At 40.6% G+C, this 16,072-nt stretch overlaps 1 protein-coding gene across 4 annotated transcripts in view; it reads left to right on the forward strand.

Moving 5' to 3' along the window:
• cdh8 (cadherin 8) overlaps positions 1 to 16,072 on the forward strand; it is a 119,343-nt gene that overhangs the window by 98,331 nt on the left and 4,940 nt on the right. For 3 of the 4 annotated variants that reach the window (XM_058089681.2, XM_058089680.2, XM_078795791.1), the window contains exons 8-10: positions 7,087 to 7,223; positions 10,844 to 10,965; positions 12,508 to 12,625. In XM_058089681.2, the coding sequence (XP_057945664.2) occupies positions 7,087 to 7,223; positions 10,844 to 10,965; positions 12,508 to 12,625 (377 nt within the window). Of the gene's footprint in view, positions 1 to 7,086; positions 7,224 to 7,287; positions 10,768 to 10,843; positions 10,966 to 12,507; positions 12,626 to 16,072 lie in introns of those variants that run through there. The other variant, XM_078795792.1, reaches the window with a different exon arrangement.

Consider the following 16,072-nt stretch of genomic DNA (forward strand, 5'->3'; position numbering starts at 1 on the left):
GTAGTACTTCCCTCCGTGCTAGCGTGTATAAATGTGGTGTTGGGTAAAACCTAGACCATGACACACATTCCGGCTCTGCTGGAAAATCTGCTTTTCATCCGGTAGCGCCGATGGTGATGATGATGATGTACGGCAGGTGTCAGGTGGTCTCTTTGTGAAGCTGCAGATGAAACCCACCATTGTCTCGGCGGGCTCATTGTGATGCACGGCCCTCACTAAACACGATAAAAATCCCTGACAATGCGGATGACATTTAAGCTGACTGTACATACCGTGCATCCTGGGGGGTGCGGGGGGTGGGGGCGCACGATTGCATGTTTGACTCCCGCTAAGTCTTATTGAATCCCAATAGCTGCTGATGCTTTGTGAATGTCCCCATTGTGCAACCTGAAGAGGGATCCTCTTTCTTTCTTCCTTTCTTCCACAAAAGCCTGCTGCCTCTTTAACGTCTAAGACGACCACGAGCACTCGGTGTTCCAGTTAATGTGGAGAGGAGCCGCAAAGATGTGTTATTATGTTATAGCTCGTTATCGGTGCTGACAGTGGAGGGAAGCAGTTGCCAAAGCGACTACCGCAGGAAAAAATAAAACGTTACATTGTCGCCTTGAGGCGCCACAATTTCCTTAACATGTTTTTTTTCTGTGTTGTTATGGTCATGCTTTATTTGTTTCGGACTTGCTTAACAAAGTTATTTGAAGGAACATCACATGATGGAGCTCACACGAGCCAGCATAACCGTAGAAATGATTACTTCTCTCCATCTCTCCTCCGTCTGACATGTTTACATTTTATCTTTCATTTCCTGCATTGACTCGCCCTTCGAAAAGGAGGGAAAAATTTGAAACGTTGATGGAAAGGAATGAAGGGAAAGAAAAAAAAATAAGAAAAATAAATACAAATATACAATTTAATTGACAATTGATTAATTAATAAATGGTAATGGTAATGGTTTTATTTCATTTGAACATGCATCAGATTACAATTGAGTGCATCCCATAATCAGTTCCCAGTTCCACATGTCCAAAAGGAGTAGGAAGAAGCAAAGCTTATTAAATCCTACCCCTCCATCTGGTACTTTTACAATCAGTAACTGTTACATTTGTTCACTTCCTGCTTTCCATAATACAGTTTTTTTTATTTATTTTGTTTTATTTTTTTTTTCACTACCTTGTATCTCGTACTGAAGTACGAGTAAATAGTTGTACTCTCTAAAGAAGTGGTATCCAAATTATGGCCCTTTCTAAAAAAAAATCAAAAAAATCTAACAAAAAAAGTAAAAAAATAAAAATAAAAATAAATAAACAGAAATAATTGACTCTCTATAACTTAATTAATATAAAAAAAGTTCCATTAAAATAAATACAATATAACTGGATAATAAACATAATACTAATAAATGAATAATAACTATATATTATGTAATTGACATTGTATTTTTTTCATTCACAAATACGTAACATACATTTTTATGTATTTCATTATGGATTATTATGTGTTAAATGTGGCCTTGGGGTCCATTCAAAACAACAACAGCACGTATTAAAAAACAGCTAAAATGGAAAAAAAAAGTGTCCGAAAGTAATGAGAAAAGGTGAAATGTTGACGTATTTATACATATCTTTTATAAAATAAATAATAACTGCTCTCAAAGATGTAATACTACATCTGTATGAACAATTCCAGCTTCGGAAAGAAGCGGCTTCCAACTGTTAGAAGTGGAAGATTAGCACGTCTGCAAGCTGGAGTTGTTCAAGCTAACATGTTAGCGTTGATTTGTGTTCGATTGTGTTGTTTATTTGTGCTGACAACAGCAGTGTGACATATTTGCTTTGCGTTATGAAGTCCTGCCGGGAGGCCGGACGCTGTTGAGCAGATTTTCATGTTGCAGGGATCACATTTTAAATATCAGCATCTTGCAAAAACAAAGATATTGCCATGTAATTACTTTTCATTTCAAACACCATCTCAGCGGGGGGTCCCACAGGCAGCATGTCAGATTTATACTAGGAAATAAATATCGCACCTTTCAAAACCCACTCCAAAAAAAAACAAAAAAAAAAAAACGAAACAAAACAGGAGAGGTGGGGAAAAAAAAGAGGATAAAGTCAAACAAAAATATTTTCAAAGCTTGTCACAGCCCGGGTATTTGTGAATCAAGCGCAGTCACAGCTCTTCTCTTGAAATCAAGTCAGGCAGCCGGCGAGATGTCACATTGCGTCTTATTTGTGATCAGTCAGGTAGAAACCACGGAGCCTCTCGGCGCCGCACCAGCGTTTCATGGAGTGCACCTGAAAACCTTGTTTGGATGCATTAAGCCGAGCTGAGGGCGTGCGTGTCCCCTGAGTGGCTTTCTCGCTCTGGTTGCGGCAAGACTGAAAGCCTCTTTGGGTTCTGGCCCAGTCTGGTGCCAGATAGAAACTGCTTGATCCAAATGTGTCACTTTGTGTGAAAACCAACATGATGGGAGGTCTCGAATGGCTGGGAAATGTCATTGTTTAGATCACGGGTGTCCAAAGTGCAGCCCGGGGGCCATTTATGGCCTACCACTGTTTGTTTTTTCAGCAGTAATTTGTGAAATTAGTAAAAAATTGTGTAAAAATCTAAATGCAGGTACATTTACACTTCGTACAAGTACTTCGACTGTGTGGAATGACGGAAGTCCTGTCGCGTTTACTGAGGGAACGGAACTGGGGGAGTCTGCCCCTCTGTTTTACTCTATTGTGGGTGGGTGGGGTTGTCCATGATGGAAAGCGGATATTATGGGAATAAAGTTATCATTATGAAAAGAATATCTACAAGAAAGTTGAAATATTTGCTACTCCTATGCTATGCTATGCTCCTATGCTAACCTATGCTAGGTTAATTGGCGAATGTTAATGTGAATGGTTTTTTGTCTATATGTGCCTTGTGATTGGCTGGCCACCAGTCCAGGGTGTACCCCGCCTCTCACCCAAAGACAGCTGGGATTGGCTCCAGCACCCTCGTGAGGAAAAGCGGTAGAAAATGAATGAATGAATGAAATATTTGCTGAATCAAAAAACAACACACAACAGCAGAAAAAGAAATATAAACTGCTGTAATTTTATGAGAAATATAAACATTATGACAAAATGTTCATATTCTAAAAATATTATTTCAAATACAGTAAAGTCTCGTTATATCGATATTCTCGGGAGTCGGAAAAAATACCGATATAACCGGACTATCCATATATCCGATCCTGTGCCGAACTGCATTAAAAGTGGGCGGATCTTTGATATGGCATGTAATTTTCTCCTTGAGTTCATGGATTGCGTATCTAGCATGCTTTTGTACTACAATACATTTTGTACTACAGTAAATAAAAATAAACTTACGCTGTAGTGATTACCGGTTACCGGGACATAATTCACCCCGGAACTATCGATAGGGAAGGTGTTGCCACCCGGAGGGGTAGGCGCGAGGGACGGGTGTTTTCCGCTGTGTGTGCTGCACTCTGGTGGTGGAAGTGTGAAAAATAAAGTTGACTGGAAGCAGCCGTTCGCCGTGTTCTTTTTTGGTATTGAAATCCTTAAGCAAAGATTGATTTAAGCTGCTTTTGTATCGATATAAGCAGACCAAATTGGCTGGCGGGAGATGAAAAGGGCATCCTAGTAACCGGATTATCATAATAACCGGGTATCGTACTAACGGAGCTAATTATATCATAAAAGACTAGAAATTTGCCGGGAAATGAAAATAGTATCGTAATAAGTAGTAATTCGTTTTAACCGATATCGATATAACGAGACTTTACTGTAGTAGCAAAAATCTGTAACCTGTTTAAGTCTGTCATGTTTACATTGACCAAGTCATCAAGTTCTGGTCCACAGAGTTCTTCTTGTTACTTAAAAAAACCCACTAAGTTTGACATCGACATTCATGGCCAACTACTTTTGTCCACAAGGTGAAAATGTAGAACTGTTCAAGCACACACATACTGACTGTTCAATGCAAAGTAAGCTTTGCACTCAACCATTTCATCACTTTCTCATTCTATTCATGAATGAATGAAGTTCTAAATAAAAATGCAAGTTTCCATTTTGGTTATGTTGACAACCGCTTAAGTTGACTTGTGTCAGCCAGTCTAATGGGAGGGGATCATTTTCAATTTAAGAAATCCCCCAAACCGTCTCATTGACATTAGAAACACGTTTACCCTGCAAACACCATTTGTTCTTAAACCAGCTCATCGACCAATGATTGGCTTCTTTGCTCAAGTTGTTCATTTTATTCAGCATATTGATTATTGAGTTTTTCAGATGTGATGTTGGAAATTACATTTTTTTTCTCCAGCAAAGTTCTTTGGGAAAAAGGAGTACAAAGCTGGGTGTGATTTTTTTAAAGACAATTTTTATATTTGCTTTTAATTCTTTCTCGCAGCCGTCCGTCAGTTTGAGTGACAGCTGGCAGAAGATTTCTGGCTGCGTCTCATCGCTCGGGCGTGAGGCTGTCAGCAGCCTGACTGCCATCCACTCAGGCTGCAGGAGAGATGCCGCTCCCAGGTGGTTTGCTGCTGTCGGCCTTGTCTTGGAAGTGCTCTTGCATCGGGGAGGAGTGTGGTTTCGGGTGGGGGGGTGGAGGGTGTTGTGAGGGGAGCGGGGTCCTGGTGGACCTCTTTCTTAGGATTGCATCTCAAAAAACCAAAACGTCATGACGGTGTGTGTCTCTCCAGCAACTAGTATGAGCTTCTCAACAAACACTGACTGGACTTTGGAGTTGGGGTGTACCGGCTCTTGGCCCCTGCTGGCCTTCGCTCACACTGAGCATCCATGCTCATGCCGTCACTTCTACTCCATTTCCATTTCCAGCGATCGCGTTACAGTCGTGTTATGATTTGGCAACGTTGCGTGGAATCGGGCCGTGCCCAGGTGAGATCAGATTGTCTGACTTAAGGTGTGAAGTGGACCCAAGCACAGTACGTTTGAGCTATTGTGACTACACCCTGAGAAGATAAAGGAGTGGCATGGCCGTCTCCCAAACTGGGGGTTACTGGTTCGAGCCAATGTCCTCCCATGACCATGTCGAAGTATCTTTGGCAAGATACTAAAGCCCCAGTTGCTCCTGATGCTGCATCCTCAGTAGGAAAAGGATGACCTCGAAGGTAGAAAAGCATTGCATAAGGTTCTTTGTTCTGACCTTTACTTATGGTCACCAGCTTTTGCTCGTGACTGGTGGCTGGGTCATTCGGTAACATCCAACCAAAAGGTAGCCCTCTGGGATGGCCTTGGACATGCTCTAGTGTTCTCTGGAGATTAGCTGGAGACAAGGATATTTGGGTGTCCATACGGAGATTCTTGACCCGGACCATCCGTCCATTGTCTACCGCTTATCCGAGGTCGGGCAGCAGCTTTAGCAGAAAAGCCCAGACTTTCCTCCGCCCAGCCACTTCGTCCAGCTCCCGCCCAGCCAATCCGGAGGTGCTCCCAAGCCAGTTGAGCGACATAGTCCTGGGTGTTCCCAAGGGGCCTTGAACACCTCCCCAACAAGGAGGCGTCTTGGAGACATGCCGACCAGATGCCTGGGCCACCTCAGGAACAGCCGTTCTTCTCTGAGTTTCTTCTAGATTTCAGATGCAATGGTAAGCTAACGTGTGCCAAGAAAGGCCTACCTGAAACTACGGGTAGAACCGGAGTGTTCAGAAGTACAAGGTGTCCAGTGCCTGGAGACATAGCCAAGTTAAGAAGGACGGAGTACAGATGAATGCAAAGTGAGGCAAAAGAATTCGAGAGGAAATGTTCGAGACGGGGGACAGTTTGTCCTGCAGCTATGGAGAAACACAACGGTGTCGATTACTGTTTAAGCTGAGTGTGATGTTTGCGGCGGCCACACGGAACATATCGGTGAGCGAAATGTGCGAAAACCACGACGACTGGTCGTCTTTTTTAAGGCGCCGCTGTGTGGGCTCGTCCCTGAGAATTGGCGGTGAGCTCTTTTCTCGGTATTCAACGTGACAATTTCACAACGAGTGAGAAAAATGTATTTTATGCATCGGGTCCTCCGTCGGACTGAGCGGACTCCTGGACTTTTCCAGGCTTTGATGTCTTGCTGCTGTTTTTAACACTTTATAAGAGTGTTGCTCTGTTTATTCTATACTTTGACTGAATCCTGAAGATGGATGATCGAAAATATATATGAATGTCATACTGATGTATATATATAGGATATTATAATATATAAATAAAATATACATATACAAAAAATATACATAAAAATAATACAATATAATGATGTATTGAAAATCAAAAATCAATATGAATATTTTTAAATATTAATATAATAAATATAATTTATTTTACTGATACTTTATAAATTAAAATAACACCTGTATCATGTATGGTAAACATTTCCAGGTTGAAATTAAATATTTTCTAATTATCCAAAATACAAAAAAAAATCATACAATGTTTAGGAATATTTGAACATTAAGAAATAAAACCTTTGCAATCCATACTTCAATAATAAATAAACGCATCAAAAACAGCAGTCATGAAGAAGTTTGTGGTAGTACTTCAGTGACGCCCTCAGTGACGGAGTTAAGGAGGTTAGGAGGTTAACTGCTGTACGAAAACCAATTCAGTGTCATTCCATCGCCTCCTTTTGCCCCGCCCACTGCTGTGTGTGTGTGTATGTGTGTGTGTGTGCATGCATGTGTGTGTGTGTCATAAAGCTGTCCTCACTTGTTAAACAAGTCCTTTGGGGGCCATTGAGTGTTGACAGATCCCAAACGGGGTTAACAACAGCACATCTCTTTTCCTGACACAACATGCGCTAATGGTCTTTTAAACAGGGCAGAGGCGTTGCCGGCGTGGGTGGGTGTTTGGGAGGGGGCAGGGGGGGGGGGTCTCCGTTGGACCTTATTAATCCTTAATGCCCCCTGCTGCTCATGAGAAGTCTGTAATTATTCCTCAGGCGATAATTATTGATTTTCACCCACCTAAATGCGCCTTCATTTGAAGATCCTTTTTCTCTCAGAGGATGATAATTTCACACTGCCCCCCCCCTCAAATTCCACCAACCCCATTACCTCAAATTCCACCATTTCTCAACCTTGTCTTGTCACGGCAGGTACTTCATCGACCGGCACACGGACCTGGAGAGGCAGTTCAACATCAACGTGGACGACGGGAAGATCACGCTGGCCAAGCCGCTGGATCGGGAAACGGACATGTGGCACAACATCACCGTCACCGCCACAGAAGTCCGTAAGTGCGACTACACCGTGTCAAATATGAATCACAGGCTTAACGACCAATAGAAAAGGTGAAGGCGAAATTGACAGTGGGACATTGATGGATGGCGTGCGGCGCGAAGGAACACCCCCTCCTCCCACACACGCTTGGGACCCCCCCCCCCCCCCTTACAGTAGCACTCGGGAACTAGACTATGATTAGCCAGATGTCAGCCATTGCACTTTGGGTGGCGTCTGGATACGTGGGAGGAAATGCCTCTGTTGCTCCTCACCCAAGACCAGACGCCCACATCCAGGGGTGTGGGGTCCAGTCAGCATGAACACCCAGAGTCTGGCACCTTTGACTTGCTGATTCAAACCCACAGAACTCGTGCCGTCCTTAGCATGACAAGGGGAGGAAGTCCTGATTCCATGCACACGCATACACCGAGTCGTAGAGTGGCTCTAAAGCGATTGCTCCTCGCAGGTTATTAATAATAACAGACACTTTTCATCATAGAAATAAAATACGCAAAATAATCCAAAAGTTGAGCACGTAGTACTCTTGCTCACCCGCTACCACGTTCTTGTTTGTAATAAAAACATCAATTCATTCATGGACTCGCTCCTCTCACAAGTAATTAAGCATTTTGCCAGACTCTAAATAGGATTAGAAACAGTTCGGGAAATCAAATAAATCAATAAATAATGAAAAGTCATTATGTCATTAATAAGTCATTAAAACAACTCCATATGAGACTGGAAATAATCCAATCAGACTGGGAAATAAAAATGTAAATAAATAAATAAATAAATAAATAAAAAAAATATGCATATATACATATATATGCATATATATATATATATATATATATATATATATATATATATATAATGGCTTAGATTTGAAATAATCCACATAGTCAGGAAAATAAAGAAAAAGTAAAGTGATGGAAATTCAATAAATAATAATAGTTATCATTGTCATCAGAACAACCTGAAATATGATTGGAAATAATCCACACAATCAGGAAAATAAAATGTAAAAAAATGTTTTTATGAAAAAGTAAAGTCATGGAAATTCAAGAAATAATAATAGTTATCATCATCAGAACAACCTGAAATATGATTGGAAATAATTCACATAGTCAGGAAAATAAAATGTAAAAAAAATGTTTTCATGAAAAAATAAAGTCATGGAAATTCAAGAAATAATAATAGTTATCACCATCAGAACAACCTGAAATATAATTGGAAATAATCCACATAGTCAGGAAAATAAAATGTAAAAAAAATGTTTTTATGAAAAAGTAAAGTCATGGAAATTCAAGAAATAATAATAGTTATCATCATCAGAACAACCTGAAATATGTTTGGAAATAATCACATAGTCAGGAAAATAAAATGTAAAAAAAAATGTTTTTATGAAAAAATAAAGTCATGGAAAATTCAAGAAATAATAATAGTTATCATCATCAGAACAACCTGAAATATGATTAGAAATAATCCACATAAAAAAAGGTAAAAAAATAATTGTGAAACAGTAAAGTCATCAAAATCCAATAAATAATAATAGTTATCATCATTATCAGAACAACCTGAAGTATGATTAGAAATAATCCACAGTCACGCGGTCAATAAAACAAGTAAATCCATACATCGTTTTTTTAAAGGCCAGAAATGATCAGAATGATTGGAAATAATTCACACAGATAATTAAATGATTCAATTATTTTGGAAAAGTATCATAATTTACACAGTCAGAGAATGTTTTAATGAATAAATCAAATAAATGATCAGAATGACTTGAAAGAAGATAGGAAATAATCCACGCAGACTAAAACAGAAGTGATGGGACAAAGAAAACGGCCGGAGGCACGAATGCACGCATACGATAGCAGCACAGTACCAACAGCGGGGTGTGAGTACGCCCCAAAACCAACCCCCCCAAACTCCCGGCGATGCGTCACGTCGGTGCGGCGTCGCTATCTGCAGCCGCAGCCCCCCAGCCGGCGGGCGGGCCCGAGACTAACTCCCGCAAACCCCGGCCACGCCTTTCATTTAGCCTCACAATTAATGTGCGCTGCCTTTGATTAAGCACAGAGGGGTGGCGACAGACACGGCGGCGAGGGGCGGGGGGACACGTTCCACGCGGTGTAAATTCCTCTTCCAGTAGCTTTAAGGGCTACATGAAGCTTTATCGTGACACACAGCCTCCCTGAAACAATCTCTATGCAAATAAAGTCTTACACGCCGGCTAAAGCTGTTTGTAGCTCTGCCGGCAAGATTTTCCACCTAGTCAGTGAGTTTTTTTGGGGGGGGGCGAGGGGGTGGGCTCCACAGATGTTCTTTAATCTGTAAGGCGTGTCTTCAAAAAAAGTGTTTATTTGCTACGTGTTAATGTTCCAACGCAAATTGACTACTGAGCTGTTTTAATTCAATCAAAACTCAGCAAATTGGTTTGCGTAATGCCTCGGCAGGCTTAAACGCTAATTGTGCAACGTTGCACCGTGTGCAGTGTTAACACGGGCGAGTGTGCAAAAGTCTTGGGACACCACCGTAGAGGCCTTTTTCACAATTGGACGTAATTAGAGTCATAAATAGAAGAAGAAATGGACTCTTAGCAGGACATGTGACGCATACATCGTTTGTCCGTTCCTCAAAGATGTGTATCAAACTTATGAAGTTACAGTTTGTGTGGGAGAATTTTCAAGTCAATCCAACTTTCTGACTTGATAACGGCGCCACCATGTGGTCTATCACAGCAGGGGTTCATGTTTTTGCGTAAGATTTTTTTGTGCGCGCCGGTTGACGTTGAGAAAGGTTACAACATATGGTGTCCTCATTGTGGCGCCCCCTATCGGTTGGGGTTAAAATGCTTTGGAATACATGCTAGCATACATGTCATACAGATACAATCCAGTTTTATAAGCAGCGGATATAATAATTATGAATTATGGACAATTTGTCCCTCCCCTGCAAAGGTGTTTTGCTCAATGGCTTTGTGGTTTAAAAACAGTGCCACCGTGTGGTGCGTGAGCAAGAAAAATAATAGCACCGACAACACAGCATGGGTGCATGTGTTGATCAATTTTCACACGTTTGTGTCCAACGGTTGAAAAGTAGAAGAGTCATTTTTCATCGTCCTCCGTGAAGTGTTGCTTAACGCTACATATTGTATTTTATGTTTCTCGACAGGGGATGATTGGTCGTTAGTCCTCTTTGGAGCACATTAATACATCATTTTCTACAGCTAACTAATAAAAATATAAACAATTAGGAGCCTTTTCAGGGACCCTGAGAGGTGACTGTCAGTTAGCAGCGATGAATAATTCCAATGAAAATCTCATTTAATTAAAGTGCGTTTTACTGTCTTTTAACAATGACTCATTAATACGCTTTTTTTTAAGCACTCATGTTTTAAACATGGGGGGTGGGGGGTGGTTCAAAAGCACTTTGAATTGTTTCTTTGTGTTTTGCATCACTGAGAGGTAGATTGATGCGGCTTATCATCCGTCCTCCCATCAGCTCAGGAAATGAAGGGAGACATAAAGACGCAAAACAAAAGGAAATTAAAAGTAGGTCACGTAATTTACCTGGGATTTTCATCCATTTCATCCATCTTTGTGTGTGTCTGTCACACCTTCTCCTCAGGAAACCACAGTCAGATATCCCGGGCGGTGGTGGCCATCAGGGTCATGGATATCAACGACAACGCCCCCGAGTTTGCCACGGAGTATGAAGCCTTTTTGTGTGAAAATGGAAAACCCGGTCAGGTAAGGAAAAAAAAAAACCTGTCAAGATTGGCTATAGCAGGGGTGAAGGGAATGGCTGGAAAATTGGAAAGAAGAAGAAATATACTTTGATATTGTTCACCTTTTTTGGTCATTAAACTTGCAAAAACCAAACCCCCGTCAATCAAAATAAGCCAAAATAAGAATAGTTAAAGAAAACAAAAGAATCAAACTTAAATAGAGGCCAAGATATTTTTTCTTACTTGTGTATTTATTGTTATATTCAACTGTTATAATCCCAAACACCCGAGTCCAACAACCTATTTCTACATCTTTTATGTTTTTGTGTGTGAGAGGAAAACAGGAGGTGATGACGCAGCTCCCCACTCATTCATTTCACTTCAGAGCAATTTGAGGGCATAAAAATGGCCACAAAGTGGCAGAAGCACATTTGATGAGAGCTTGGCAGAGACGGAAGGAGGTGGAAGTGAGAGAGCGTGGATGAGAGAAGGCATTGGAGCCCCAGTGGAAACGACTCTGGAGCCCGGATTCTTCTTCTTTGCTCTCGGCATTATCGGAAGACCGGCGTGTTGTGAGCATAGGTTTCTGGACCGAGCATAAGGTGCAACCAAAGGTCAACCAAAGGGGAAGGTGCCAACCCCTGTAATATTTTCTAAGTCACAGAACCTTAAAGTTGCATCGCAAATGAACCGCAAATTTTAATTTTAATTTTAATTTTAATTTTAATTTTAATTTTAATTTTAATTTTAAAATAATTATATTTTTAGTTTTAGTTGTATTTCAATTTGTTTTTTATTTTTATTTTTATTTTTATTTTTATTTTTATTTTTATTTTTATTTTTATTTTTATTTTTATTTTTATTTTTATTTTTATTTTTATTTTTATTTTTATTTTTATTTTTATTTTTATTTAATAAAAAATATTACTGAATATGCAAATCAAGGCCAATGCATATATCAAAAATATATATTTGGTAAATTTTTTATTGCAGCCACACCCTCTTTCGTAACGTTGCGATGATGAGGGCCAATAAAAAACCAGCCACAACCCGCAAATGGCCCTCGGGCCGGACTTTGGACACGTCCAGGGCGAGATGGAATAATAGTCTTAATTATTTCACAGGCAAACCTCTGGCCCCTCTCGCTGCACACAAGAGCGGTCGGGATTGATCACAGCGCATCATCATTCAAGAAGGTCTTTCATGTCCTCCTCCAGATGGCACGATGCATCGCCCTGCCAAAAAACCTCAGACGGGTGCTTAGCATTCCCCCTTCTCATCAATCCACCTCATTCAGCGCATCTACATGTGTCGGATGCACTTTTATTGCAAGCGAAAAAAGGAGAAAGGAGTGGAAAGCGTCCCGCTGGGCCTGAATTCTAATTCCCAATCAATCCCAAAGAGCACGATAAAAGCAGAGTTGACAGATTAGCGGATAGAGCTGCTGGCCTCAGACCGGACAGAATTGATAGGAATCTGGATCTTCGCACCGTGACCAGGGCAAATATTCCATCAGCGCTGCCATGCAATCTGCTTCCTCTTCTGAATCCTGTTCTCCGCACAGGTTATCCAGACCATCAGCGCCGTGGACAGGGACGACCCCATCCAGGGACACTACTTCGAGTACCGCCTGGTACCGGAGATGCTCAACAATCCCAACTTCACCATCAAGAACAACCAAGGTGAGCAAACGCCGCACGTTTGGGACGGTTCCCCCAAAACTTCCGCTTTTCACTGGAAACCAAATGACGGAACAACAAACTTCTTTCTGCGCAAAAGGTGTGCTCTCGACCGCATAGTAATAAATAATATTTAGCACGTTCTGAAGAAACAAAACTATATTTTTGTAGCTTCTGTCATCATTCCAGTTTGTCGGACTGGGAAGTTTTTTCAGCAACCTTATATAATTATTATTAAAAAATAAATAAAAAAACATGATTTCGAAGAGTTTCAGAAAGTGTCATCAAGTTTGAAGAAATAAAATATATTTAATAAAAGCAGAAATAATATTTTATGTGACAAGTCAGAATATTAAAATAAATATCCAATTCAATTTTTGCAAATTTACAAGACCAAACTTATAATTTTATGAGATTTTTTTTCTATATAAGTCATAATTTTACAAAGAAAATAGAAGAGTCATATATTTATGATAAAATTAGTTCACATTTTCTGAGATTTTCTTTTAAAAGAAAAAGTCACAATATTACAAAACAAATCCAAATTGTATCAGAAAGTGTTTAAATGCTTATCATTTAAAAGTTATCATTTTACAGGACAAAGTTGTAAATATACATGAAAAATTCAAAGGAAAATATTGCAATTTTACAAGATGAAAGTCAGAATATGAGGTAAAAGTTATACATTTTAATTCATCCATTTTCTGGGCTGCTTATCGTCATCATCCTCATTTTAATAATTAATTATAAAAATTATTATAAAAAAACATGATTTCCAAGATGGAGAAATATTTACATGTAAATCAATGTAATTACTAAATAAAGTAAACCTTGCATAGACGCCAGACGCTGTCATGCTGGGTGAGACATCAGCTTTGAATGATCTCCCAACAGGAACACTAATCACTAACACGGGCAACTGTTGCGGACGTAACCCATGCCAAATGAAATCTCTGAGCCTCCGACATCACTTCCTGTCCTCCCCCTGCTCAGCTCCTCCAGCAACGGAACACATTTAGAGCAACACACACGAGCAAAAATTTTATTTATGTCTTAAATTGCTTTTTTCTCTCCGATTATTTCCACTATTTTGGATAATATCAGTCTTAGGTGACTATAGGGGTGTTACTTAAAGGCTAGAGGGCTCTAATCACGGTAAAGACATGTACTGCTGAGGGTGTAAAAGCATCGCCCTATATTTTGTCCAAGTTCCAAACCGTGCAGCACGCCATCTTGTCCAGGACCCGGGCGGGTTTGGAGGCAGACTTAAATAAATGAGCTCCAAATGGCTTTTTACTGCTACTTTTGCAGCTCAATGTAGGGTGACTTCCTCGCTACATCGTGACAGATGGTAGCGCATTTATATCTGCTAAATATGCTCATTGCTTGTTGGGTTTTTTGTTTTTTTTTTAATTCTGCTGCCCATCCAAAGTGCTGGTGCTGAACAAGCTGTGTTCACCATGACGTGTAATGTTTTCAGCTCAGGGCGAAATCCATTCATATGGTAGCAGCCTTCTGTTTGGACACACGCTGCAGGCTAACGCTGCAGCCCGGTCTGACGGGTGGCTCGCACAGGACATACAAATCAGGTCATCAAAAGGGAGGAAAATAGGGTCGTCTTCTTTTACCTCCTGATGTCGTTATTGTTCTTACTTTGGTACGAAAGGGTGACGACAATATCAACTGAAGGTAACATTGCAGAGTAAGTATCAGTGGCGTCAGCCCCCCTAAAATTTTCTTTAGGTCCCCCTAAATAATTTGATATTTTTTGTTTTGATTTTCTAAAAGAATTTTTATGATTTTTTTTTTTTTTTTTGTAATCTCTGACAAATGTCATATAATAGCAGGCTAATAAGCAAGCCAATAAGCAGGCTAATACTAGCCTCATAATGAGAAAATAGTCGTCACGGTTCGGCATGCAGGTGTTGCGATGCGACCCCAGGATGCAGAGATAGAAGCGATTGGTGCAGGAAAAAGCTTAGCTTTATTCTTCTTTTGGAACAGGCGAAATCAGCACTGTCATCCAACACGTAGCAAAGAACCAAAAACAAACAACAATGCACCACCGAAAGACAAACGCACCCGGCTGAACTAAATAAGGCAATCAAATTACAAACAGGTGCGCGTAGAAGGGAAAGTAAAAGTGACGGCACACAGGGCAGACCAACACAGGAAAAACTACAAAATAAGAGCATGAAAACCGGAACTAAGGCAAACAACGTGAAAACACAAAACTGTCACACAGGAGGCGATGCGGATTGTGACAGATAGTAATAATAATAATTAATAATATAATAATGATTACTATATCATTGATTGCAGAGCTTGAGCAGCGGTTTTGCAGTGTAGATTGTGTGTACTTGTGTACATTTAATGGTGGCCTAAAACAATTATTTAGCACTAGTATCTACTAGTAGTATCTAGTAGTAGTAGTATCTCTACTAAATCTGTACAAAAGTGGGAAAGTTATATATTCGTTATATATAAGTTATATATTTGTTTTTTGGATTTTTTTTTGGAATTCTACTACATTCATTCATATCCTGTGCATCTCCAGGGGGCTCCAGGGACGCACCTAGAAAGTATTCTTCTGCCGTATACTTGTATACTTGCAAAAACACAATCAGTATATTTTTTAAGTGTTTTTCACTTAAAAATAATAATATATCTTTTAATAGAAATGATATTATTGTTATTATTAGTACTAGTAATAGTGGTTGTACAGTAGTTACTATTAACAATGGTTACTTTTGCCATACTAATGATCATAGTACAGGACAATAGGATCGGACAGGCTGATTTGACGATGAAGGAGGTGGGAGGAAGGGGAACAAGAAGAGCAGAGAGGAGGAGAGGTGAAGGAAAATCCAAATTCCAACCTAAACTCCTATAGAGGAGCCCCCTTAACTCAGGATGAAAGGTCGCCAGGTTGCCATCTTCGCTCCTGCAGGATTGTCCTCGGCACAAGACGATGGATGACATGAGATGCGATGATGATGTGGTGGTGATGCTTCACCAGAAATCCTCTCTCTCTCCTTTTTTTCCGTTTGTTTTGGCGGAGCGAGAGTGTTTGTTCTTGCACACAATGTACCCCGGCAGGAATCAAAGCAAACACACGCCGCCGTTGTTCTCCATACATTCCACGCCGCAGCAGCCGCTCGTCTTCATGCTGGAGGTGTGCACAAGAAAGGGGGGCCGTGTCGCCGCATCCCTCAGCACTCCAGCGACTATTTCTGTCTGCGGCGGCGGCGGCGGCGGCGGCGGCAGAAGACACTTGACTGAAGAGTGTCAGGCGCCTGCATGGCGCTTTTGTTTGGGATGATGAGTGTAATCACGGGGGGGGGTGCCCCTACTGTAGCTGGAGGAATGCTCTTCAAGATATTGGACTTTAAGTGCTACATACTTGCTGGAGAAAAAAAAGAACCAACCTTACAGCTGAGGGAGTTTTAA

Source organism: Doryrhamphus excisus, linkage group LG13, assembly GCF_037039965.1.
Source record: "Doryrhamphus excisus strain RoL-2023G ecotype Guam linkage group LG13, RoL_Dexc_Guam_v1.1, whole genome shotgun sequence".
NCBI classification, from domain to species: Eukaryota; Metazoa; Chordata; class Actinopteri; order Syngnathiformes; family Syngnathidae; genus Doryrhamphus; species Doryrhamphus excisus.